At 36.1% G+C, this 27,444-nt stretch overlaps 1 protein-coding gene across 8 annotated transcripts in view; it reads left to right on the top strand.

Annotated features, from left to right (window-relative positions):
- The window catches only part of ASPH (aspartate beta-hydroxylase), a 113,712-nt gene that overhangs the window by 53,735 nt on the left and 32,533 nt on the right, over positions 1-27,444 (top strand). For 7 of the 8 annotated variants that reach the window (XM_030230593.2, XM_050971155.1, XM_050971154.1 and 4 more), the window contains 5 exons: positions 9,393-9,434; positions 19,774-19,862; positions 21,894-21,980; positions 25,041-25,191; positions 26,219-26,355. In XM_030230593.2, the coding sequence (XP_030086453.1) occupies positions 9,393-9,434; positions 19,774-19,862; positions 21,894-21,980; positions 25,041-25,191; positions 26,219-26,355 (506 nt within the window). Of the gene's footprint in view, positions 1-4,177; positions 6,034-9,392; positions 9,435-19,773; positions 19,863-21,893; positions 21,981-25,040; positions 25,192-26,218; positions 26,356-27,444 lie in introns of those variants that run through there. The other variant, XM_050971156.1, reaches the window with a different exon arrangement.

Here is a 27,444-nt window from a genome sequence, read left to right as displayed (position 1 = left end):
GTGAAGCTCTAGCTACATGAAAATTAGTAATCAAATTACTTTGCAAGGGGATATCATTGTCAAAGTTGCTTCTTGGTTTAGAAGCAATATTTTTTCTGTTATGCTTGATAAATGCCAATGATAGTTATTGGGTTATATGAAAGCATTCCAAATAAACTAAGTAGTTCTAATTTAGAACTTATTTTTAACAATTTCAGATAGAGCTGAATACTTTTGAAAGGGAAATACAACAGTTTCAGGTCTCAATATGCATGTGCTTCCTCTCCAGAGCAATTATCATAGACAATGACAGTGTTACTTCTCTGTGTCATTCGGATCTATTGGAATCTGACTGTGGCACATTCTTTGGGTACTGATCTGGAAACAGGGATTGTTTTGTCATGTCATCACATTTTTCTTGGCATAACTGATTTTAAGAACAAGAGCGCTTCCAGTTTTTCCATCTGTTGCCTGACACTAGTAGACATGGATTTTACCAAAGCCATTTTTAGCGTCGATAAGTGGCTTCTAAATTCAAGAACTGCATATTGTTACATTTCTTGGAGTTAACTACCTCAGTTTGCTAATTTGCTTGTTGTACCAAACTCGTTGTGTTGAGTGGAACACAGAGTTGTATCTCATGGCAGTGCATCAGAGAACCTGCAATCCAAGACCTCTAACAGCTGTATTCTTGTTTTGTGCTGGGTAGCCTGACCCCCTTTCAGGGTTAGTTATTCTTTGTACTATGCAGGAGCTCTTACAACATGTGGTGCCCAGAGAGCTCTGCATTTTTGTTTCTTTTTCTTTACAGTATTTGTAGGTTCTTAGTCATGCCAAAAGTGGCCAGAGAAGTGAAGAAAACACAGGAGGCTTTTTGTGGTTGTCCAGTACATATTGGAGGCATGGTTTAGTTCATGTTTGAGTTTGTATGCTGAACCTTGGCTGAGGTGGTTTGAAATGCTCATATTGGTGCGTTACTGTGCTGTCTGCAAGGTTTTTCCAAGCTGTTTATCACAACAGCCATGTGGTGTGTTGGAAAGTTTGAAGCCATAGCTATTATTTAATAGATGCATTAACTGAAAGTGTTTTGTTTCATTATGAACATGAAGTATTTTTAACCAAAGCTTATAATCAGTGTAGGAACAAACAGTAGTTATCTTTGACAGTATGGGCAAGAAGTTCTGCAAAGGTAGTCTTCACTCAGTTTTTTATGCATTAAGTTGGAACTGGAGAAGAGGAAAAGATGTTTGCTCTCAGAAAAGGTTGCTGTTTAAAGTTAAAATAACAGGTAGGCCCTTAAGAAATGTTACAAAATTTCAGCAGTAGATAGTTCCACCACAAAATTTCAGTTGAGGATATTGAGATGATTTCTTGATTTACAGATACTATTTTAAAATTCAATCCAGCCTAGAAGTGCCAAGTTGCAATCTTGGGATTTTGGACCATATTTCTATCAGTTTTTATAATGTAATTTATGGCTCAGTCTTGCAGGTAATTAATTTTTCTACCTTCCCCAAAAAAAAAAAAAAACAACAACTTAGGTGTTTTATATAGTAGTGATGGATTTTGAAATATGCCATTTTGAATCATAGCATCATTTCCAATCATAGATTGGAAAGTCCAGCCCAGCTTTAGACCTAAAACTGGCAAGTCCACTACATGTCCCCAGGTGTCATATCTACACATTTTTTAAATGCCTCCAGGCTGGGAACTTCACCTCTTCTTTGGGCAGCCTGCTCCAATGCTTGACCACCCTTTTGGGGAAGAAATTTTTTCTCACACCCAATCTAAACCTCTCCTGGTGCAATTCAATGCTGCTTTCTCAAGCTATCTCTTGCTTTTTGGCAGAAGAGACTGATCCTCACCTGGCTACAACCTCTTTTCAGACATTTTTGGAGAGCAGTAAGGTTCCTCCTGAGCCTCCTTGACTCCAGACTAAACAACTCCGGCTCGCTCAGCTGGTCCTTATGAGACTTGTGTTCCAGACCCACCCCCTGCCCTGTCCTTCTCTGGACAAGCTGCAGCATTTCAGTGTCCTTCTTGCAGTGAGGGGCTCAAAACTGAACACAGGATTCGAGATAAAGCCTCCCCAGTGCCAAGTGGAAGGCAATGATCACTCCTATAATTGCAGATGTATTTGCAAATAAGATGGTGGAATTGAACCTTTCTATCTACTCTCCTTTTGTTGTATTGTGATACTGAGAGACATCTTGCCATTTTCAAACACTGCTAGAATGAGCAATAGCTTGTTCTACTTGGAAATTGTAGGTATTTCTGAATAAATCTTTTTGATTTATTCTTTTTTTTTACCCCTGGTTATTTTCAAAATTAGTGCAACATACCATTTAAAATCACAAAATTATCTTGACATCTATCCAGGCACAGCTTTTGGAAACACATAATAGCAGCAGCACTTGAAGGAATGAATTATTTTCTTCTTCCCTTCATAGGGAAAAAGTGAGAGGATCAATCAAAATGTGTTTAAAAGACAGTTATTACAGTTATTAAAGACACAAGTAATTATTAGATGTAGTAAAATGTTCATGATCCTTTGTTTAGGAAGTAGAAAATGAAAATAATTTGATCAGCACAAAATCTGAGCCCTGTGCTAAGTTAAGAATCCTTATAATTTGTGTAGTTATGTGGGAACCACTCGGAAGGCAGAAGAACCAGTATTTGTAACTTTTTCTAAAAATCTTATTGTTTCAGCACATAAAATTCAAGTAGCATTTTGGAAACTGACAGAAGAAACATAGGACATAAATTACTGACAATGAATAAAATTATATTAAATTATTAGTTTTTCTGCTATTAAGCATATTTACCTGTCTTTTTTTAATGTGAATATTTCAGTTTGAAAGCAACATCACTCTCCAGTTTTCCTCACAGATTATGACATTCATGTTTCCTGGGTTTCTTTTATATCTTTTTTGTGATTGAGGATTCAGTATGGAAGATTTTGTTGTCGGGAGTCTTTCTTCTTTGTTTGTGATTTTATTTCATCAGTTGTTCAAAGCTAATATTTCCTGTTCTTTAAGCAGTAGCAAACATAACTTCAGGCAGTGTAAAAGAAATTCAGAAATGTCGCTATGCATTTCTTATTCTTCAGTAGTTTAAAATATGCAACTGCATTTGAAGCATGGTGGCACCAGTTTATATCAAGTTTGGAGCAGTTGTTTGTTTTTTAGCTAAAACATAGGAACTTAGGGTTTTGGAAAGGAAGCAGGAGATAGCTCAGAAATTGAATTTAGCTCTTAGGAACATTCTCATATCACCAGGGAAAACACTGGGTGTGGCATTTGAATATACTGGAGTGCAAGTCAGAAGTTTTTTGCTGACTTTAGGGCATGTCACAGGAAAGTTCATACTAGTCAAGTACATCCTTAGGTACCTGTAAGTCCTGTTTTCCAGTTCTCTGAGTTTATTTCTGAAATTACTGCCAGTATTCTTTTCCAGATGCAGGTTACTTCTGCTGTTATAATCTGCACTTTTATAAACTAATGGACTTTATAAACTTATGGTTTGATAAACTAGCTTGAAATATTACTGGTTCAGATTTTCTGGCTAATCCTGCTTTACACTGGAACTTAAATTGCAGTGGTTGTGACAGAGTGGTACTTGTTGGACACATCTTAGGGAGACATGGCAGGTTTAGGGGGTACCATAACTCTCTGCATTTTCTTGTATGTGTTTAGATTTAAAATATCTACGAGCTGCTCCACTCCTCCCCTTCGCCTTGTATCCCTGCCATTTTTATCACTTTACATTTATTTTACCAACTGCTGAAACCCTTTTTTGTGTAGAGAAATTTCCACTTTAGAACCTTGACCCTTCCTCATTCCCTGGCTCCTCTTTTCCAGTTGCCTTTGACTTTAACAAATAAAACCCAAAATCAAACCGACACTAAAAACCAAACCAAAACCAAAATCAAAATGTTTAAATGAATTTGTGGCATGGCCTAGATATTCTTTACAAGGTAAATAAAGTGCCATATGGTAATAAATATACTTGTTGCCCACCTTACACAGCAACTTTGTGTATATTCATTAAGGTAGCTCTTAGAAATGATAGCATTTTCATATTAACTAGTCTGATACAAAGTTGCATTTTTTAGCATTTAAGATTTTTTTTGTTGTTGTTTTAGAGGAAGTTGTGTTTTGGTTGGTCCTTTAATATAGATTTCCCCTTATTTTTTCAGATACTTAAAGCTTCAAAAGAAAAGTCCCTACATCAGGAGGACCAGTCCTAACCATACGCTACAAAAGGGGAGCAGATGGTTGAAATAGACCTTATGATGTAATTACCAAGCAGTTCAGGGTTTGGGGAATGAACACTAAGATGTTGTAAATGGGTTTTAGCCAACTGTCATTTTAGTAAGCATTTTTAACACTTGGATGTTTAGTTTACATTCCTGTCTGATATTTTTTTTCCCCTTGGTCCAGTTTAGTGAATTCATTATTTTTCTTCTGTGTTTGTGACAAAGTTACAGCTTAGAGCTGCATTTCATGTACTGTTTAAGCAACTGTTAATATTCTATTTATAACATAGCAGCAAGTACATTTTTTTCAGATTTTAATATATATCTTTTGTTGTGGATTCATACAGTATGTACAGAGCAGTTTGGTCAAATGAAACATATGATGTTATGAATTTTTCAATGTTTCATAACTGCTGATATAGAATACAGCCTAATTTTATTAAAAAACACTAATCAGGCACACACTATGCTGTGAAGTTTGACTTATATCTCTTTGCACTGATGTTATGTCAACTGTTAACAACATGAATTTCAGATGATTTTTAAAATACCCTAACAAGGTATAAAATGTGTGTTTAATTCATACTAGTAAAAGGCCAGATTACAAAATCACAGTTTTCAAAAACCCATTATGTAGGAATTAGCACTTTTTAATTATGCTCATCTGATTTTTCAAACAAAAATGTCTAGAGACTAGATGCTAACCTGACAGGGAGTCAGTGGAGATTGCAACAAGACTGAGTTGCTGGAATCAGGTTGAATTCAGTAAAATTATTCCATTTTGGTTCACCTCCCAGTATAATGATCTCAAAGCTGGCTTTAATAAGCTTTATGTTCAGTAAATTATTTTAAAAGTCAAATTTGCATAAACACTTGATTTGCAAATTTTATTTTAAAAATGTACTTGGAAATTCAACCTTAAAAAGAATGTGATGTCAGAATTTAAGACCTATAGGTATGAATGCTCTTAAAAATGGTACATCTGAAATTTAGGTACTGTGAGTGATTTAGAATTTTAATATAACAGGTGTGCTTTTTACCTGTTCTGTGCTGCTGTTCCACAATTACGAAGACATATTTTATTCTTTGATATTTTGCATGTGTTCCTTTTTGGCTCAGGAATAATTGCTGTGATTTTAGGAAGTTGCCAAGCCTGTTACAGGAGCTTAGGAGAAATAAACTAGGATAAATTTATAAAAAGAAAAACCAATTTGGTGACCCTAACAGTTGGTTGCCTTTTGGTTTACAGGAAGACTTTCAATTTCTGTAACACTGTTTTGAAGTCAGGGTTGTAGATGCTTACATTTGTAGTGAAAGGGGCATCATATATGCTTGCCCTTCTTTTGGGTTTGGAATGTCAGTAAGACTCCATGTGTTACATCTGATCAACAAATAGAGATGTCCCAAAGTGATATCTTTAGACTTTTCAGGAAAGCAATAATACTCTTAGACTGTGATGTGTTTTGGGATGGGATATTCTAGTAAAATTACCTGTGATTGTGAATTGCAAAGCAATAATTTTTACAAAGCCATATTTTGTGAGGTATCTTGGGAATTATTTTAGAATGGTGAATGGAGGACTTTTTATATAACAGTGGCAGCCTATTTGTAGAATTATGGGACTGTGAGAGTATATTACGCTGTGATTGAATTTTAGTATTTTGTAACTGGGTATGTGATTTTACGTGCTTCATGTTTACAAAAATATGCCAAGCTAAGCAAGGTCAAGTGGACTATTAAAAATATGTATATTTAAACCATTTTAATGTTTGGCTGCAATAAAACACAGAAGAATATCTTTGTCGTTCTAGTGTCATTATTTATTCCCAAATGTATTAAATATTAGCTATAGGGATAAACATTTGACTCAGCCACTAACTTATTTTTTTATTGTGAATTTGAATATTAAAAAATATATTTGAAAGCATTGTTTACAAGGGGGAAGTAGCAAGTAAAATGAATTAATTTTATTTCTGGCTGCTGTTATGTGAAGGAAATGGGCAGTATGCAAAGGTCTGTGTCTTCTATAATTGTGTCGTGATTGTCCTTTCGGAGTATTGACATTTGCAACCATCTAGGCCTGAATTTTTTCCATGAAACATCATTTCTTATTGCAACTTATAATGGGTGAGATAGCACTTCTTAACAAACACAAATGTCTGGGAAAAGTGATATATCTGTTTTGCATTCAGAATATTATGGTTATGGTCCATAGTTTAAAATCAGAAATCTGATAAGGTCCGTGCACTTCTGTGAAAGCAAAAATCTTCCTTGACCTTTTCAGTTTTCAGACACCTCCAGAGCTTTAATGGTCTGGTATTGCTGAATAGTAGTTTAAGAAAAAGTCAGAAGATTGCCTTTTCCTTAATATTTTCACATTGCTACCTAGCCACTTGTTATATGTCAGTGAATCTGTGAAATCTTGGATTCAGTTGCTTTTTTTTTGAAAATCACAGGAAGAAATACCAGTAAGTAAAGAGTAGAATAGTAAAGTTGTATCTTAATACTGCAAATTTACTACAGTTTAAGTGACTTTCTAACATTCTCTCTAATGGAAAAAGTACCATATCATGGCACTTCTTTCTAGGAAGTAAAGAAAATGGCTAAGATTTCATAGCGTAAAGATACTGAAAAATGTGATGATTTTACTGAGCATCATTTGTAATTTTACATGTTTCAGAAATTACATATCTGTAAATAAATTGTATTGTGCATTTATAGTGTTGATTGAGATTCATGTCAAATCTACAAGGTCTGAAACACATCTTTAATTGTGACTTGGGTCTTTCTCATATGCCATCCAACATTTAGTTGTAATATGAAAAATAAATTGATTCTTCCTGATAGAAAACCTGCTTGGGAGTCCCTGGTGCCTTCATTATATAGTGATAGCACTCCTAGCCTATAGAGATTAGCTAAAGCTGTTTTGTCAGTGATTTTCATCTTGAATTATTTTGCTGGAAATGAAGACATTGAGTAAAGGATCAGAGTAGTTTGAAGAGCTAAGATTTTTTTGTTTGTTTGCTTGAGCTACAGTTGATTTAAGTTGATGAAAAAAATAGTCTCAAGATTTATTATCATATCCCTATCTTTGAGAGAGCACATTTTTAAGCCTTGTCAGAAATAGCGTAATTAAAACCTTTTGCACCATTGAAATATGCTAGGGATCAGTGTGGAAGGAACAAAGCAACATGTGCTGAATATGATACTGAAGTGAATTCTTAGTGAAGTGTGAATTCTTAGCTTCAGAGCTAACAAGATCAAGTTGTGACGAATTTCAAAAGCAGCTACATAGGAGGAAAAGTGGGAGTATTTAAAGATCATTGGAGAGGCTTTAGTGAAGTCAATGGCAACTAATCTAGCAGAATACAGGTTGAAAATAGTCTGAGAATTTGGAGAACTGATTCTAGTGCATAAATAGCTATAGAGGGCTGTACGTTTTATGTTGCATGAGTCCCAGGAGTAGAGAAATGTGAAGCCAGACAAGGAATGGGAGATGGGAGCAGGCTTTAGAGTAATGAGGTTGTATACATTGTTCTTGCTGTAATGGCAAAGAAGTTGCAGAAGTAACATGAATGTCCAAGAAAGGTCAGGTGAAAATCTCAAGTGTTGCTGATAAAGGAGAGGAAAATGGGTGGCTAACTAGCATGATGTGTCATGGTAATGGGAGGTGGTAAAAAGAGAAATACGAGTATATTAACTGGTTTGTGTGAAAACTGTAAGACTAAACTATTATTTCATCATTGTTGCTCTTTTAAAAATGTAGTGTTTTGGATGACATATGACCATTTTATTGATTGTGTGATATGTGCAAAAAAATACAGAAGCCAGGGTTTTAGGAAGTAGTGTACTATGCTTTCATTAATATACTGCTACAGTAATAATTGTTCCTAGTATGTAATTGACTCTGTAGATCTTTTGTCATTTCTTACCATTTAATTGTCAGTCTAGATCTCATGATGTAATTGAAGAGGTGAATGACTTTCAGCATGATCATATTTATTTAATTTACCATATAATCAATTTTAATGCTCATTCTGCCTTGTACTGAATATAAATTAGAGTTAGAGTGTCCATACATTCAGGAATAGCAGTTGTCAGCCTATAGTAAAGGGTGAAATTAGAGCGTTAAAAAATTTGATTTCATGTGCGTGCATAATCCAGTTTATTCACTAAAAAATGCAATGTTTTTCTGCATTTTAAAATGTCATATTCACACTATAATGCTTCTGAGCAGTCAGTTTAAAAAGCAGTAAAGACTGAGTATTCAGAGAAGGTGTCTCTAAATTACTTGGAAATTAAAGAAAATGTTTTTTACATATGTAATACCTCAAAATTAACCAGTGTATGTTAAAGAGAACAGTAACTAGTTAAAAAGGCAACAGACCTCCCTATTTAGTGTTCTCTAAGTTTATTAGGAGGAAATATTGGAAGTTTATTGGGAAAAAAATGGAAATTGAAACAGAATAACAGTGTTACAATTGTGAGGCAAGATGCTTTGTATGTTATAGAATAGGACAGGATCAAAAAGTTATGGGGGGCGAAAGATCTTTCTGTATCTACCACCTTCATGAAATACACATAGATGTTTTTGGTCCAGGATTTAGTTTGCCTGTGCTACAGACTGTCCTGATGCTTACTTAACATCTACCTCTGCAGTCAGATGATTGCAAAACACCTGTTACACTGTTTTAAAAAATGAGAAAAGACAAAAGCTTTCAAGTGCCCAAGTCACTTCTAAAAAGGAGACTTAAGTTCCCAATTGATTTTTTCACATTTTAACCAAATGTATTGTGTATTAAGCTAGTGTTTCCAATATCTTTTAATTAGTGAACAGATTTTGTTTCTTGCAAAATAGCTTGCATTGTAAGTGTATATCAACAAAATATATTAAATATCTAGAGGAGAAATTCTGTGAAATGTTTTGTGATAGAAGCAATATTGTCATATTTGAAGCATCTGCAGGGAAAGGCCTTTTAGGTAACTATATAGTTCAGAAAATAATTTATGGTTATTTTAAAAAATAAAAATGAAAAAAAATTCCTGTTGACTCAATTATGTTTTGAGTATAAATTGCAATTTTCTTGTATCTTTTTCTTATCATAAAATATTAACACAAATTTATTTCAATAAAATTATATTTTTAATGTTCTAGGGGAAAGTGAAAAAGAAACTGAACAAGACAAAACAGAAAAAGGTAAGTCTGAAAGTAACATTCTGTTCTGAATTCAAAGCCATGCTTTCTGGGAGGATTGATTTAAATCAGACTAAAGACTAGTGAGGCTTTGCTCCAGTACATCTCATGTAGATAAACTGCAGTTGAACAAACATCCAGAGAGCATGTACTTTTATAGGCAAACACTTGGTTGTTTCCAAGGCTGCACCAATGTACGCCCATCAATCTTACCTGGTTGCAGAATGGGATGATAGAATTGTTTAGGTTGGAAAAGACCTTTAAGGTCATTGAGTCCAACTCATAACCTAACACTGAACCATGTCCCTCAGTGACATCTTATAAATGCCACTAGGACAGCTTAGCAACCTTTCCAGTGAAAAAAGTTTTCCTAATGTCCAATCTAAACCTGTCCAGGAGCAACTTGAGGCCATGGCCTCTTGTTCTGTCCCTTGTTACCTGTGGAAAGAGACCAACCTCCACATCACTACAGTCACTACAATCTCCTTTTAGGGTGCTGTAGAGAACAATGAGGTCCTTCCTGAGCCTCCTTTTCTCCAGGTTAAACACCCCTAAACACTCCCACCAACCTCATCAGATTTGTGCTCCAGACACTTCCCCAGCTCTGTTGCCCTTCCCTGGACACGCTCCAGGACCTCAATCAAAGTCTTTCTTGTAGTGAGGGGCCCAAAACTGACCCCAGGGATTTGGGTGCAACCTCACCAGTGCTGAGTACAGGGGGACAATCACTGCCCTGGTCCTGCTGGCCACACTAATGCTGATACAGGCCAGGATGCCATTGGCCTTCTTGGCCACCTTGGGAACAGGCTGGCTCATCAGCTGCTGTAGACCATTACCCCTGGGTGCTTTTCTGAAGGGCAGCTTTCCAGCCACTCTGCCTCAAGCCTGTAGCATTGCACTGAGTCATGGAATGGTTGTACAACTCCTGTTTCAGGACTAAAATGTTCAGTGTCATACTCCTAGATTAGCATTCTGGAGGTCAGAGTTCCACCAAGCTCTTTGTACATCTGAGGGCAAGAGGCATTTGTGGACTACCTGGCCCCTGGGGCTGGGTTCAGCACTGCCAACTGTGCTAAGTGGGAAGAGACAAGTGACATGCAAATCAGTCCTTGTTTGAGACCAAGATTGCCAAGTCTGTCTTAGGTTGGGTAGGAAGGTGCAGAGACAGATTAGATGGAAAAGAGGTGACGTTTTGCTGAAGAATCACTGTGAATCTGCTCTGCCTGCAATGACATTTGTTCTGGCCCCACGCATTCCCTGTCACTGCACAAAGTTTGCAAAACCTCCTTCACTGGGATCATTGTCAGCTGCTTGCTGGCAATGCCCAGAAACCTCGGGGTCTGTGCCAAAGGATTCCATAGCTGTACTCCTTTTTCATTCTCTTTCCATTTTCTTTGTGGCTGTTATTTTATATTTGAGTATTTAGAAATGCTGCTTTCCCAATATTTTGATATGGTTTATTTGGTTTGGATTTGTATATTAGTGGTTTAAACATAAGTTTCTAGGACTGGCAAATTTCAGACATTTTATTTAAGGATTAAATATGTCACATGTAAGTATTACATATAAAAAGTTAAAAAAACCCAACCAAAACAACTTGTAAAGCTTGGCAATTATGCCTGCATTTCCATTTGTTGGCAGGGAATATCTTACTGCAATGGATTTACCTACTTGGTAGTAGGAAAAAAATCACCATTAAGTGCTGCTTTTACTGACCTGTTAGAAAAGTATAAAAAAATGATGTACAAGAGCCATCCAGTATGGGAAAAAAGCAGTCATAGGTAAAAATGCCAGCTTGTGTAAGAAACATTCTAGTATGCAACTTTACTCATCAGAGCCTTACAAGAACTTTAGATTCTGAAAGTGGAGCAACTTCCCTTTTTTACCCTAGGTGCTTTATGGTTTTGTTTCTTTTTAAACAGCAACTAAATAAATGTCACTGCAGATTACAGAATTTCTATAAGATAGAAAAACCTTGTTTTCCAGGTTAAAATGTTAGAATTTTTCATCCTACCTGGAAAAACAACCCTGCATTTTAATGAATTTTGTTTATGGTAACACTGCTTGTGTGATTTTCATACAAGCTGAATTTTGTTGAACTTTTTTCATAGTTTGAACTGTTTTAAGTTTCCACTTTCAATAAAAGTGGTCAGCTATAGAGATATCCTAGTGACAGGAAGTGATATAAGGTGACTTTGTTTATTTTAAATTCCCCTAATAAAACACAGCAATAAATTGTTGAGAGAGGGATTATAAAATATACTGTACTGTGACTGGTATATGTAGGAAACTTGGAAATCTAGGGAGTTGAGAATTTGAAATTTCATGTTTGGCTTGTGTTTAAGGTTTTCTTCTGATTCTGAGAGTACATTCTGACGTGCAAGTCTGCATTTGTTTTTTGTGGTATTTGAACATAAAAGCTCCAAAGAGCTTCTGTGCAGAAAGTATTCATAGCTTTGAGTAGCTCTTGCAACATAAATATTTTTTCCTCCTACAGCCTTGATAGTACTTGGTTAGCAAAGTGTCCTCCTAATAATTATGTAAATTTTAGTATTCAACAGTAATTAATCAAGTTTATTAAAAGTCTTACTGAAAATTCTTTGATATTAACAAAGCCCCTCTCTGGAAACAACATACAGTTGCTTCAAGGTTTCTCTGTTATATTTAATTGAGGTGGATTCTTCATCTTCTCTGTAAGAATATAATCAGAATTTATATTTAAACAACTAATTGAAATGGGATGGGAATTCCAGGTGAATATGATAACGAATTCTTTAAAAGGTTTCACAGGTAGTACAATGCACACATCCATAAGTTGTCTTTCCATCTGAGGTGGTTTTAGTTGTTTTCGATCTAGACTTAAAAAAAAAAGATCATAGACTAAAAAAAAAATTAAGCAGCCTGATTTGATTTATATTGGACATATATTAAATATTTACTTATTCTGTTTGGCTGGAACACTCAGTTGCATTGCATTAGGAACAGAAGTACATGTAAGCCAGGCTTAGGACAATATCATTCCACTCAACAGGTCAGTGTTCACCACTGTTTACTCTAGGCATTTACCTTTGAGGATATGTAGGATTCCACTGTGATACCAGTAGAGATCTAATCTGAGGAGATTAAAATGCTGTTCTTTTGACTAAATGTAGGGCTTTGCTGCAGGGGTTTGCCCTAAATTCCATTGGGAACAGAGTTCTGTTGTCTGGAGAAAGAGCTTACAGGGTTAGCTCACCTCCAGCATTGTCTCCTGGAGTTAGGTGGGCTGAGTTCCACCCTTTCAAGCTCTGCTTATAACAGTATGGGTAGTACCTATTGATTTACAAATTTGATACAGACTACACTTAAATATCTGTGAGCTGTGTGCAGAATGACCAACACAGAAGTGTAGTTATCAAAGTCCCAAACTGCTAAATAATGCCATGCTGAGGTAAATGTATAGGACATTTGAATGTTACAGTGTATTTTCTAACAGAAAGTCAATGCAGAAATTTCTTTCTGGTTTTGTCAGAGGATTGTTTGAGTTTAGCCTTTGAGTGAATCCAGAAGTCCTAATGGTGAAAGAGAGGTGAATGATGGAAATACATGCCAAAACCAAAATTATCATTCTGCTGTTGTTTCTTATGATTAACATCTAACCAACCAACCAACAATAATTTCATGCAGAAAGCCCTGTAGAATACTTTTTACTGCAAGGGAAATTGTTCTGGAATAACTGCAGTTAAAGATTTATTATAGTAATTAGATTCCAGCTTTATTAGTCTCTAAAATGCCTCAGTTTTTATTGTCTGATTACTTCCCCAGATAAGTTGATTATAGTGGTTTTGCCTGTTCTACCAATAGAGTTTACAAAGATCTTTTAATTATTCTAGTGCTCCTGGCTTTAAATTGTGTAGCTTCAGTTTGTTTGGTTTTATACCTTATAAGTTATCATTTATAGAAGCCCATAAAACAAGTAGGTAACTTACACTCACTGTATCTCACCTAATGAGCTTCCCAAACAACAGGACAATGACAGGAGTTTTTCATCATCATCAAATTCTCATTCAAGTGTCCAGTGAGATGCAGCATGATTTCCAAAACTAATTTGGGTAATGATATGGGGCTAGTATCAGGAGGGAGGGCAATTACTTGAGCAAATTTTGAATTCCAAGTAAAAGTTTCAATGTATGTTCTTCAGAACTTAATTGAAACTTTGAACTGGGAAGATGTGGTATTGTTAGTGGGTGGCAAAGGCAATTAGTAAAACAAAAGGTCACAAAATTATTTGGAAAATAACTACAGGCCATCATCATCAGTATCTATTTGTCATTGTCCCACACTCAGAAGTTGCCATTCACAGGTTGCCAAGAACATTATTACTGAATTTGAATCACAGCAGGGATGGGAGGATGTTTAGGAAACAAAGCCCATGACCCCCCCCCCCGGAAATTGCTTCCTTAGTTTTTCAAAGTTTAAAACAGAGAACTGGCAGGAGGAGCCTTTGCTGCAAGATATGAGACTGTATCACATGAAGGAGTTTTTATTTCAGATTAGCTTTAGAGATGGCATAACATAAGGAGACATAATTATATGGTTATAGTCTCTACAATTAAATAATTATAACTTCTATTAAAACTTCATTTATGATTCAAATTATAAAATTATAGAACAGTTTGGGTTGAAAAGGACCTTTAAAGGCCATTTTGTCCAACCCCTGCACTGAGGTAATTTAATTTTCTGGTTAGCAGTAAGCACAACATAAAGTCAGTGGAGTAGGATTGCTCCAGCGTACTTTTCAAATCAGTAACTGGGGACCATCTGTCCTCGAGGTGGCTGTAAAGACCAACCTTTATCTTGGATCACTTTTATCTACCAGAGTAATTAAAACTGGAGTCCTAACTCCTCTCTGTTTTGCATGCGAGTAATAGCAGGTGTAATATCAAGGAAGCCACCAGGAATGCTCCCTTAACATCATAGTGACAATATGAATGAATCAATAAATGAATAAAAAAATCTAATTACAAGAACCAAACCACATTTATGAGGTGGTTTGTTAGATAGGGTGTAGTGTCTTTCCATCCTCATGTTTTCTCCCCTAGGTCCACAGAGGGATTGTAATGTTATTGTCTCACCATTTCTGAGGACCTAGAAATTTCATTAAAGACAAGTTTAACAAGAAATACTTATGCTAATATGTAATATGGACTCTCATGCTCACACAGCAGGCCCCTCTCAATTGACTGTAAATCTTACAGCATTAGTTTCCAAAGACTGAAGGAAGACTGTTTATCCTGTGTGGAAGGCAACCTTTCCCCAAAACTCCAAGTCAGACCAGCCAGGCTGTCACTCATTGCTCTCAGTGAACAGACCAGGTTCAAAATGTCAGCTCCAGCACTGGAGGTAAGCCTGCTCTCCCACCCCACCAATTTTCCTAGGCTCTGAACATAAGAAAGGGAGCACAAGGCTTAGAAAGGGAATCATTAGTACTGAGAGCAAGAGGGAGGAGGAGAAAAAGGCAGCAAGTGGAAAACTGCCTGGGGTAGTCCCAGTAGAGATTTCCTTTTGGTCATGGCTGCACATCAGCTAACAAGCTCTCTGTTTGAGGTGCCCTTCCTGGCCTGTCGGGACAGAATAAAATCACAGAACTGTAAAGTATCTGCTCCCTATATTTTACAAGGGATAAGAGTGAGAGATGTTTTGTATTAAGTGCATGGAAGTGCATACTGGTTTTTAGATACAAACACTAATTGTTCTGGAAGTGTTAAAAGCATGATGTTATCTCCTACTTACTTGCTCAGGAAGAAAACTGTACTGCATCCTTGGATCAGAGGCTCAGAGTATGGCAGCAAGGGCAAAACAATTCATGCTATGTGTTGTGGTAAATATACCCTATCTTTTAAATTATCTTCTCAGGAAACAACAGTTTGAAGCCTTTACAGTGTAGAAAATACCTTCACCCACGTAAATTTGCTATCTGTTAAAATGCCAAGTGTGTGGCATCTCTCTAGGGTAAAAGATGTGTGTTAATTGTGAAAGAATCATGATAGCATTCAATATTTTTGTCCAATTCTGGCTAATATTAACTGTTTTGACATACCAGACTGATGTCTGATCAGGCAGGTCATCAGTGTTTTCTCTTTTAGGAGAATAAGGTTTTCCTTAGCCTGGATGATAGTGTTATATTTCAAATGAAAATATGAAATGGAGAGATTTCACATACATAACCATTCCCACTTCTCTGGAAGCTAGAGGATTCATTTACTCCATTATAGAAGTGGTATTACTAGTTATTTGTGACATCTAGGTATTTGTGACGTTTCTGAGGGTTTTTTTCTCTATTGCTTTGGACTTAGAGTCATATGTAATCAATTTTTTTGCCATGTAGTAGTTATCTCTTTTTGTTTTCCTTGTTATCCATGTAACTGCCTTAACATAATTGTCTACTTGGTGCTTTATACCAATTTCCAACCTTGGGTTCTGCTCAGTTACACAAGAATTTGCAGGCATTTGATCATGTGAGGACATTGTCTAGAAAATCTAGAAAGTTTTAATTCCTTGATTATTATATCTTCAGGCAGCTTTTCACATTAAAAGTTATCAAGTATCAAGAAATACAATTCTGTGAATAAATCAACAGTTTGCAAAACTGCTTTTCTGATGCTGTTTGGATGGTTTTTGAAGGTAAAAAATCTGCTTCAGATGAAGATTTGCACAACTTGATTCTTTGAATGTTATTAGTATTTTGTTTTTACAGAAAAAGCGAATAAGAGCAGTGGGAGTTGAAATTGCTTTCTATCACAAGGCTGTTTTTAATCACTTTTGGCTTTCTGGAATTATAGCACTGAGGTGAAACTTTGCATTGGGAAAAGTTTTGTAGCTTCAGTATTCTGTTGCTGGCATTGGGCTAGGAGAAATCTCAGCTACTGAGATGACTGGCACAGTGAGTTCCTGTGAGGATTTCTTTGGTTGTCAAATGAAGGAGTGAAAGTTACTTGTGTACTAACAGTGTTGGCACTAAAGCACACTGACATATAGTGGTATATTACAGAAGTTGTGGAATATATGACTAAGTGGGACCCTAAAGCTTACTTTGTCTCTTTAGTTGACTGAAGGTCTTATCAGCTGTGTGCATTGTTCTTGACAGATGCTTACACATCTTGTTATCTCAAATAAACAAAATTTTCAGTAATTAGAATTCCACAATTGCCCTCAGCAACTGTGCTTGCTCAGAGACAGTAGTTCCAGATGTTCAAGCCAAATTTTCTGTTATAGCCATTTCAAGCCTTCTCTTCCTTATCCTATGATGATACAGAAAATAATGTATTATTTTCATCTCTGTGGCTATGTTTTACCAAGTAGTGTGTACCTGTATTCCCGTGGCAATTTCTTTATTACTGCCTTTTTACCCTTTGTTCTCCCCTCCCCACTCAGTTAAAGGCAAAATATTTTTAAACCATTCTTCAAGAGTGATTCAATTCTGTTTGTTAATTTGGTTAGTTTTCCTTAATTTTGATGTGATTCTCTTGTGGTCTGAAAAATATCTAGCAGTGTGTTCATTATTATTCAAAAGGAATTTCTCTGTCCCTTGTAGAAGTAAGACTGTCACTGCTTTTGGTGATGACAAGGTGCTTTTCAGCATAAAACCAAAATATGCCTGGTATTTTAGTTTTCATTTACCAAAACAGTTATATGAAATGTTTTATCAAATTTCATTGGATTATATGTACAGTTTACTGTACATTTAATGCAATACATTGTAATACATTGCTGTTTCTATTTTTTTAAATTCTGTATCTTGATAAATGAGATATGAGATTGCTTGCCATTGCTGGTAATTGTCTTGTCTCTAGCAAAAGAACAAACATAGAGTTTCTTGTGAGGCTTCTTCCTAGCTTGCTGCTTTTTCAGTGGAATCTGTTTTCTCTAAGGAAGTCCTCAGGAATCCTATGACAGCAGTCCTAGATAGAATGCCTATTCTCCAAGGCTATTACTGAAAATCCTTAGTAGTATTCTTGAAAGTCCAGGATTATTACCATTAGGTAAAAGGATTATTACCATTTTAATGCTCAACCTGATTCGGACCACAAACTGACCAAGCAGTTGTGTGATCATGCACGACTTCAGTGTCATGGTAAAATTTGTCATTGAAGAAAACTTACATATATTTTCCTCTGAAAACAGATAAGTTAACTTCTTTGTATCATTGAATTTAATATATTGGGTCACATCTGCTCATGGATTATTGCACTAGAAGGAGGCAATGGATAATTTATTAAAATACCCCTGCAGGGAGATAGCAGGCTATCTGGCTGATATAGAGGAATGCTTGATGGTTACTCTGAAAGCTCCCTGGTGAATCCTTTAACATAGGAATAGAATGGGGGATGAAAATGACTGCTCATTATATAATGTTTACTGTGTTATATTGGTGTCTAGCAGATGAATAATATTTATGTTAACAACTCCTTTCCAGCTTTTTATATTGATCTCCTGCTGGTCTAGGGCTGATATATAATTGTACTGAAAATAGGAAGATAGTACTTTTTTTTTTGTAATGGAAGGTGGTAAATAGGTTCTTCCCACACATCACCCAAGTTGGATATGAAAGAGAAGATATTATATCTTTGTGCCACGGACTTGTAAGATTTTAATTTACTTTTTTAATTTACTTTTTTTTTCTGAGCTGTTTCTCATGTCCTTGTAAACTTAAATGAACTTGTAGAGAGTGTCCCACAGGCAGTGGGAGTTTCCTGGTGGGTGGGAAAGCTTCTTTCCTTTGCCTCAAAGGAACCTCACTGTTGCCATGCTTACCGAGTTGGAGAAAGACCGAATGACTCTATCTTTCCATGAATGCTCAAAGCTAAAAAAGCTGACAAATAGCTGTCCTGCCTCACTGAAATACAGTTCCTGTGTAGCTGGCTGACCTTAAATAAAGATTTTCATTCATGCCATAAGAACTGAGAACTCACATTTTAGTTGCTGTGTATGTTGCTTAGAGAACAGAAACTAAACCAAGTATTTGGTGGCAATATCCCATCGGAAGCTCCCCAGATACTGTACCCAGAGGAACTGACATGTCTCAGTTTTATTGCTAACAGCAAAGGACAGTTTCACATGGCAGCTAAGAGCAAAATGAACCTAAAAAGTCCTCAAGGTCACTTGCTTTCATTGGTTCCTTGGGTTGATGTTTCTGTGTTCTTCCACTCCTGCTGTTAAGTAAGCCAGGCCTTAGAAATAGCAATGGTTTCTTGAAAAACTGAGCTGGCATATTTTTTAAAAAGAAAAAAAACAAACACAAAACCCAACAAACCTTTTGCATGTTATGGGTTGTTCTTTTCAGACCAAATGACATTATGTGAGAAATTTCACACCTGTCAGTCACTGTGGACTGAAGGTTTGAAGTGAAGGCATCCTTGCACTTGAAAGAAGAGCTGTTCATGTGAATTTTACTGGATTTTACCTGGAAGAGAGCCAGTGCTGTGCCCCTTAATGATTATTATCATTAAATGCATGAAAAGGTAGTGAAGGCATTGCTTTCCTATGAAATGGAGGATAATAAATAAGACAGAAAAAGACTGGCATCAGCGACAGATTGGTAAGCTTGGTGATCTGCACAGTAAAGAAGTTCCTCCTCATGTTCAGATGGAACTTCCCAAGCATCAGTTTCTGCTTGTTGCCTCTTGTCCTATTGCTTGGCAGCACTGAGAAGAGCCTGAATCCATCCTCTTGTCACCTACTTTTAAGATATTTATATACACACTGATGAGGTCTCCTCTCAGTCGTCTCTTCTTGAGGCTGAACAAGCCCAAGTGCCTCAGCCTTTCCTCGTAAAAGAGACACTCCAGTCCCTTAATCATCCATCTTTATTGCCCTCCAGTGCACCCACTCCAGGAGTTCCGTGTCTCTCTTGTCCTGAGGAGCCCAAAACTGCACACAGCACTCCAGATGTCGTCTCAAGAATTGCTCTATGCAAAGCATTTAGTCATAACTTTTAGAAATGATTCATATGCCCTGATGATCATGTTTTTCTTGATACCATGTAAATGTAGGAAAATAACAGTTCCCTTTGCTCCACATAGTTGAACCATTTGGAAAAAGAAGATCCTTGACTGTAATGTGATGAAAAATGCTTTATTCTAAACTTAACTGCCAAGTTACTTAATTTGAATGACTGAAGTTTGCTTTTTCATATAGGAGTTTGTGACTGTAATAAGTAAGAAATCAGTTTCTTTTCAGTGTAATTTGAAACTGCCTTACTTGAAAATGATGCACTTTGCCAGCACAGTCCCTAGCTAAGTGTTACTCCAGGCAATTGAAATACAAAAGAAGTAATGAAGTGTCTGTTTGTTAAATCTTCTAGCTAAAAAGAAGAAGAAGCCAAAGCTCTTAAACAAGTTTGATAAGACCATTAAAGCTGAACTAGATGCTGCAGAAAAACTACGTAAAAAAGTAAGTTTTGAATGTTTCCCTCAGGACTGTACACAGTGGACAAAAATCAATAAATTAAATACTTGTAAAAAGGGAGACTGAATTTTAGATTACTTTTTGTGAAATTAACTTTTTGAAATAGTCAGTGCTTCTTTGTCCTTCAAGTTTAATTTCTGCTGGATAGTTTGTCTTTAATTTTTTAAAGTTGTAAGTGTATGTCTGTTCATATGTGTTTGTTAACCTTGAAGATATGTGGCTTAATCATTGAATTTCTGCTTAAATGGATCACATCAAACAGGGTTAGTTCTGTCCTATCACTCTTGTTCAGTTGACTACTGAAGTCAAGTGCTACCAGATAACTCTGTGTGTGTTAGCAGGGATCTCTCAGTGAGTGCTCTGATGGCTCGTGAGCATTAGGTGCAGATCACTGAAGTAGGTGTTGTTTCTGTTGAGATTCTGAGTCCTGGCAGTGCCTAGGCTGCTGTACAGCTGCTTAGAGGGTGAAACAGATGTTCCTGCTTCTCACCAGGGGCAGCAAGACCTTAACATCAATCATTCTATTTGGGTAGTTCTGAATTTAATAATTTGACCATGAAAAAGAAACAAAAAAAACCCCAAGTTCTTCAGTCATCTTCCCCTTATAGCTTCCAATTTTATACTTTCATTTGAATATTTCAGAAAATAATACCTTTTTAGAGATGTCCCTTTTCCAGATATGAGATTAAGCAGTGAAGCAAGATTGTGGCTGTTAAAAATGAGGGACTTCAAGTCTTTTGAATGTATTTCTTGTTTAAACTCTGATATGTCTCACAGGCAGTCCTAGCACATAAAGAGCAACTGCAAGTCTTTGTTGTACCCAAATTTGAGGTGGATGAGCAGTGAGATTTATTATTTTCAGTACAGTAAAGTAAAAACCAATTTGGTCATTGCAGGTGCAGGATTATATTCTTGATTTTCAGGACATGCTGTGCAGTTTTGACTTTATCTTGCCATCCATGCAGCCCCAGAGTTCTGGTAGGTCTGTGATGGGGCTGGAAGGCTCTTGCATAGGGAACACCAGCCTCTGGCTGCCACTGCTGTTGTTCCTCACTAGAGGCCTTCTTTACATGGTAGAATACAAAAGCAAAAGAAATTTTCATGCTTCTTGTAACTTAAGCAATTGCTTAATCAGAAGTAGGTGTACTAGACACATTTGATGTGAATCTGTTGGGTCAACTTGTTGCCTTTTTTTCCTGCTGTATTTCTTGATATGTTACTGATAGTCATGTAGGAATCAGGATAAATTTAGGAGCAAATCAGACATGTATAATATTTGAAGATAGCAGGGCAATTGTGTATAATTCATACACATATAACTCATATTTATAAAGCTGTAAAGAGGTGGAAGTGGCAGCAAGATCTATTGCCAAATGTTGCCAAGCAGTGCTTAGCATCTGTTTGACAGTGGGACTGGCTCTTCTCAACTTCCATCTGTACTTGGTAGTCAATGTCCAACACAGGATCAGCATGCATCAGAATACCACAGTTGCATTTGGACTTGTGTGACATGTCCTGAGGGACTTTGTCATGCAAAAACTTGGAGGAAACAGCCATACACTGTGGTTTAGTCTACAGTATTTCCCTTAAAAGAACTGTAGTTAGGATGCTGTTCATCATGAGAGGTATGCAGAGGGAAAATTTCCACCAGTCTCCAGAATTTTCTTCTTGTTCTCTATTATTTCTGGTCTGGAATTTGTTATTAGCAGTAGGGTCTTTTCTATACAGACAGCTTATTTTCATCTCAGCATTTTATCCAGTCAACAAGGGAGAGTGAGTAAAGTATGAAAAAACAAGTTATTAATTTTCACCATGAAAATTAGATTATATTGTTTCATAAATAATGACAATTCCTCTTAAAAAGGCAATCCCAACAAAACTATGAGTGAAAGCTGTTGATGCAGTCTGCACTGTTTAGTGTTTGATCTTTAATTGTAAAACTGATATGTTATTAGGTCCTGCATCCTTTAGCATTTTTATTAGATAGAATTGCTGATAAATATCTCTGCTTTTCAGGGAAAAGTTGAAGAAGCTCTAAGGGCCTTTGAAGCATTAGTGAATCAATATCCACAAAGTCCTCGAGCAAGATACGGGAAAGCACAGGTACCTAAAAAAAAAGTGATAGGTGTTGAAAAAAGCTAAAATAAACATTTTGTTTTACCAATAGAGTTATAAACACTATTTGCAATTAATTTATAAATTCATGCTGGTTTTCTAGGTAAAAAAAGAATAATGAGATCTGTCATAAGTATCTCTTCAGTCAACTGTCCTTCCCCAATTGCTTTGGCAGCTTTTGTGGAACTTCAGTGGGAAGTACTGTAAATAACAAAAAATGTGGTACATCCTGTAGATCTCAGGAGAATTGTCAAGTAAATGGCAAGAGATAAACACCAACTAATACCCAGTGCAGGAACTACAGAAAGAACTATTTGCTGTAACTGGGAAATCAACATGTGTGTCAGCCTGGGATAAATGCTGCTTTTGCTCTAGTGGGAATAGAGAAGAGGATTTGGAGTTTTTAGAGAGAAGGAGTTAAAGGATAAAGAACACAAATTCTCAGGCAGTGAGGCTTAATTACTTGTAGAGTGAGTTATGTTTCAGGTGTTTCTCTTCAAAAAAAAAAAAAACCACTAAAAAACCAATCAAATCCCAGAAGGCATCAGAAAATAATCTCTGCATTTATAATACTTCTAGGCTGTGTTGAGATGTCTCAAAAGGGAATGATAGTAGGATAATCCTGCTGCACTAGGAATAATACAAAACTCCATGAACTCATGTTAATCAGGATAAAAAAGTGAAGCCCTTGCTGCAGGAAGGAATGGTGCTGTTAGACAATTGATGAGGACCTTGGAGCCACAACCAGTCTCCACTTGGTTAATCATAGTCATGCTGAAACCAAAGCTGTGATTATCCAAAAATCTATCACACAAGCACTTGATAAAGAGCAGACCAAATGCTTCAGTGCTCTCTGTGTGACAGTTTGCTGAACTCTTTGCCTCTTTACAGGAGGAGACCACTTTGTTCATACACATGATGAGTTAAGTGTAACTGTTAAGTTACACTTTAATTATTTACCATTTTTTTACAAATCTACTCATTATAGCTAATGGAATATGCTTCCTGCCTCCTCAATGGCTTCAGGGAGAAGGGCAGATCACTGCAGCCAGTTGTGAAATTTATTCTCATTCAGAATTCCCATCTCAGTGACCCAACTTCATTTGTTCATTTACAGCAGTTTGTAGTTGCCTACTGCTACTTTAGTAATCCATGAAAGGTCAATACAGACCAAGATGTGAAGAAATAATTAAGTGCATTTCCTGGGAGTGTGTAAAAACAACAACAAAGTCATTTTCTATAGCCTTTGAAGGTTCATAATAGTAATTTTACTGAACAGTCTATTAATATTATCAATGGCAGTTTTATTGAACCCAGTATGTGTAAGTTTAAGCTGTTTGAAGGAAGAGGAAAACCATGGGCTTCAGACAGATGAATTATTCTTAAGATTTGCATTGTAACACAGTATTGTTTTTAAATGGGTATTCATACCAACAAAATTCATTTAAATTTAAATTTCTCATCACCAACTAAAAGTAAAACTGCAAAGGATATGGTTAAAGGACTTGAAAATTAAAGCTAAAGAAGGTCAAGAATTCACCACAAAAGTGTAGTTCTCCTTTTCTTTGAAGTATGAACCAGCATTACATGCTAATTTTGTAGCTTCAATTTTTAAAAAAACATGAGGATTGATTTTTTTCTGGATCCTTCAATGGATTTAAAAGGCAACTGTTTTCCAAAAAGAGCTGCAAAATATTTCATTGTTGATGTGTTTTTCAGAAATATGAACAATTCTTTATTTAATGCCTGAATTACACTTGAGCCAGATAAAATTATACTCTACAGAATTCATTAACATCTTTACAGCTGAAAAGAACAATGGATAGGTTTTTAACCTCCTTATATGATTTATATCTTATATCATAAATCATATAAGGTGGAGTTATGCAGATTTTATGCTGACAATTTTTGCTTCTTTGTTATAGATCTGTAATATTCTTTGCCCTGCAATTCCTTTGGAAAAAGGGGAAATAAATTTCCTAGTGAACATACATCAGAAAAAATAAGTTATTGCTTAAAACTGATTTCTGAAGTTGTCTCTGAAAGCTGCTTGATGAACTGTTTGGCTGAGTAACCATAGTTTTTGGTATTTCCAATATTAAGTTTTAAAACAACTCAAGGGAAAAATTCAAGGACAGAAGTGGAAAGAGATTTCATATACTTGTTATAGCATATAGAGATAACACAGTTGAAGCAATTTCATTTAATGTGTGCATCTTTGATGCAACAGTGAATTTAAATAGATCAACAACAGCTTCTGCACCATCATGCTTGTGATACATTTGCCATGGCTCTAAAGAAAGAACATAAGCCAATAAATTTAGAAGTATGTGAGAAGAATGCATCAAACATGTGAAAATACATACATTTCTATAAACAATTCAAAATAAGGCTTTAAAAATTCTGCATTTGAGACACAATCTTTTTCAGCCATGGAAGCAAAGTATGAACATGCCTTACCACAGGTGGGATCAGTCATAGATTCTGTTAGATTCATTGAAGCTGTAATTTCACTGTAGAGAGCTCTATATATGCTTTGGTCTGCTTCTGAATTTGATGCTCAAATTTAAGTTTTGAAGGAGTTGTAGGGTACATATTCTATCAACATGGGGAAGGCAAAAGGCAATTCCTAATTAATTTTGCAGTAAAGAGTGTAAATAAATGTGTCAGAATAGATAAAAATGTTTGTGGGTGTGTTTTGACCTGGGTATTGCTTTCAAAGTAAGGCTTAGTATACAAATAGGCAAAATTTTGCATTTCTTCTGTGTTAATAAAACAGATTGCTTCATCTGCTTTTGAAAGCAGGAATTATGAATTCTACAAATATTAATCAAAAATCTGTATTAATGTGTGTTTAGGTGCAAATTTTCTCATACTTCTCCTTTCAAATAGTTTGTAGGTAACAAGATTTAATGGTAATTCTAGTTTGCTTTCCCATAAAGCAGAATCCACATTCTAACAACTGCAGTTTGCCTGGTAAGAAAATAGTTGGTTTTAAGACTAACGGATTATTAGGAGTTCTAATAATGGTTTTGTTATTCTTTCTAGTCTGAAGATGACTTAGCTGAGAAAATGAGGAGCAATGAGATGCTGCAACAAGCTATCAACACCTATGATGAGGTGGTTAGTCTGCCAAACGTCCCTTCAGACCTGATAAAACTGAGCTTGAAGCGAGAAGCAGACAGGCAGCAGTTCCTTGGTAAGTTTGGAGGATGGTATAAAAGTTACAGGAGTTGTCTGAGTGAGGATTTCAAGATATCACTAAGGATTTTAAGGTGACAATTCCACTGAATTTTTGGTTGGACTTGTCTTCCTAGTATCTTTAATGAAAACCATTTTTACATTATTTAATTTTTTCTAGGGAACTCTTGTCTATAATTTAGGGTAATAGTGCCTGTAGAAAGCTGCAGCAGATGCTATGAGAAGCTATGATGAATGATAGTCAAAAACTTTTATTGCCAGACAAAGAAGAAACTTTTTGTTTTTTACTGCAGCTGAAGAAATTCAAGAGGAAATTACTGGCATGAGCAGAGTAAACAGACCCAGAATAATCTTTCAGAAAACACAGAGAAGAATGGAGTTGAACACAGGGAGAACAGCCCCAAGATTGAGGTTTAGATTCTAGTTTTAGATCTCAATTCTGTGATGTATGAGAGGGGATCATTAGAATATGAGGCAAAATCAGGAGCTCTGTTCCTATAGGTTGGATTTTTAATATCAAGTTGTTTTGTTCTTGCTTTTCTTTAGCAAGACCTCGTTTAGGAAGCCAAGGAACATCCTTAATTTTAAGCACATAAAGCATGCTAAATTTCATAACAGGAGTAGCACTATTACTTAACACTAGAAGTCAGTTGAATTTACTTAATTACAGTGTAGTTTATTAACATATGTTTACTTCATTTTGTCCACTGCTTTGCTATCTGTGTATGATAGAGCAACCAAAGCTTAAACAATATTATTTCTGCACTGTGAAGGGTCCTCCACAAGAGGCTGCCATAGCACTGTGTGATTGCAGTGATTCTCTGAGATATTCCTGCTACACCCACAGTGACAGCCAGGCTGCTGAATGTGCTCCTGTCTGAACAAGTTTTTCCAGGTTCTCCTTCTTGATTGTTAGTGAAAGTGGCCACTTGCCTTTGATTTGTGTTTCCTTAGATGTTGTGTAAACATCTTGCAACTGTTTCTTACATCTGCACTGGTAATTAAGTCTTGTTCAATCAAATCAGGTCGCATGAGGGGCTCTCTGGTTACTCTACAGAAATTAGTTCAGCTGTTTCCCAGTGAGACTTCATTCAAGAATGACCTTGGTGTTGGTTACCTCTTGATAGGAGATAACAGCAATGCTAAGAAAGTATATGAAGAGGTGAGTTTCCATTCCAGCCAAGGAAAATTACTATTTGCATTTGTATGTTCATTTGAAAGATTGATTGATTGATTTTAACATTTTTAGTTGTTAAACAAGTCACATGTGAGATTTTTGAAGGGTTAATACAGATATAATTTTATTCTGCAGTTATCTTCTAATTTTAATTTATATTTTCTGATACTGTCATGCTAAGTTTTTCTTCATTGACAGAGGAATGCAGGTTATTTCCATATGCTTAATAATAAAAATCTTCTATCTTCTGGTAATCAAGTCTGGAATATATTGACAACACATCTAGATGTGTTATATATAAAAGGTAATACATAATGCATACTATTAAAAATGATAACCAATCTTCAAGACAAGGGAAGCAGAAGTAAGCCAGTTTCTTTACAGGAACAGCATTTCTAACCATGTAATCAAGTAGATCAGTTCTCACAAAGCTATTTTACCTTAGTTTCTCATCTTTTTATAAGCAGCTTAAAATCTGGTTTTCTTTCATGATGTTTGTAGCGTGGACAATTCATTGGATTTATATTTCTGTCTTATACTGTGGGTATCTGGCTGGGGAAACTTCAATGCCAGGAAAGGCCCTTCTGCTCCTGTGATCTAGAAACCCTGTTAACATCTGGAAACTGTCTGGCAGATGTGGAGTCTGACATCATTGATAGAGCACAAATCATCACACCTGACCAGGAATGGTCCTGTTGATGTTGGCACACTGGTGGTGCTTGTGTGGGACAGGCTTGCTAATTGTCTGGCAATGGAGGCTGGAAAGGGAGCAGCAGGATTAGTGCCACCTCCTGAGAATAAAGGCTTAATTTTCCATCCCCCACTTCTGGGAGGCTGAAGAGATTCTCATCTCTTATAGCTTCTCAGAGAGAAGGAGGATGTTCAACCACATGGTTGGAAGCAGAAGCCAAACACTAGGAATACCATTTTTTTTCCTCAAGCTCCTCTGGTAGTCTCAGATGTTGCCAGAATAATGTTTGCTTTGCTACTCTGGCTACTTTTTAGATTCTTCCATAAAACATTTCTGTCCAATAATTTTTGGCTTGCAGTCAAAATTTCTCAGAGGATTGGAAA

This window comes from Serinus canaria, chromosome 2 (assembly GCF_022539315.1).
Source record: "Serinus canaria isolate serCan28SL12 chromosome 2, serCan2020, whole genome shotgun sequence".
NCBI lineage: Eukaryota > Metazoa > Chordata > Aves > Passeriformes > Fringillidae > Serinus > Serinus canaria.
Note: the sequence above shows the minus strand (reverse complement) of the source record. Positions and strands in the feature narration are given on the sequence as shown.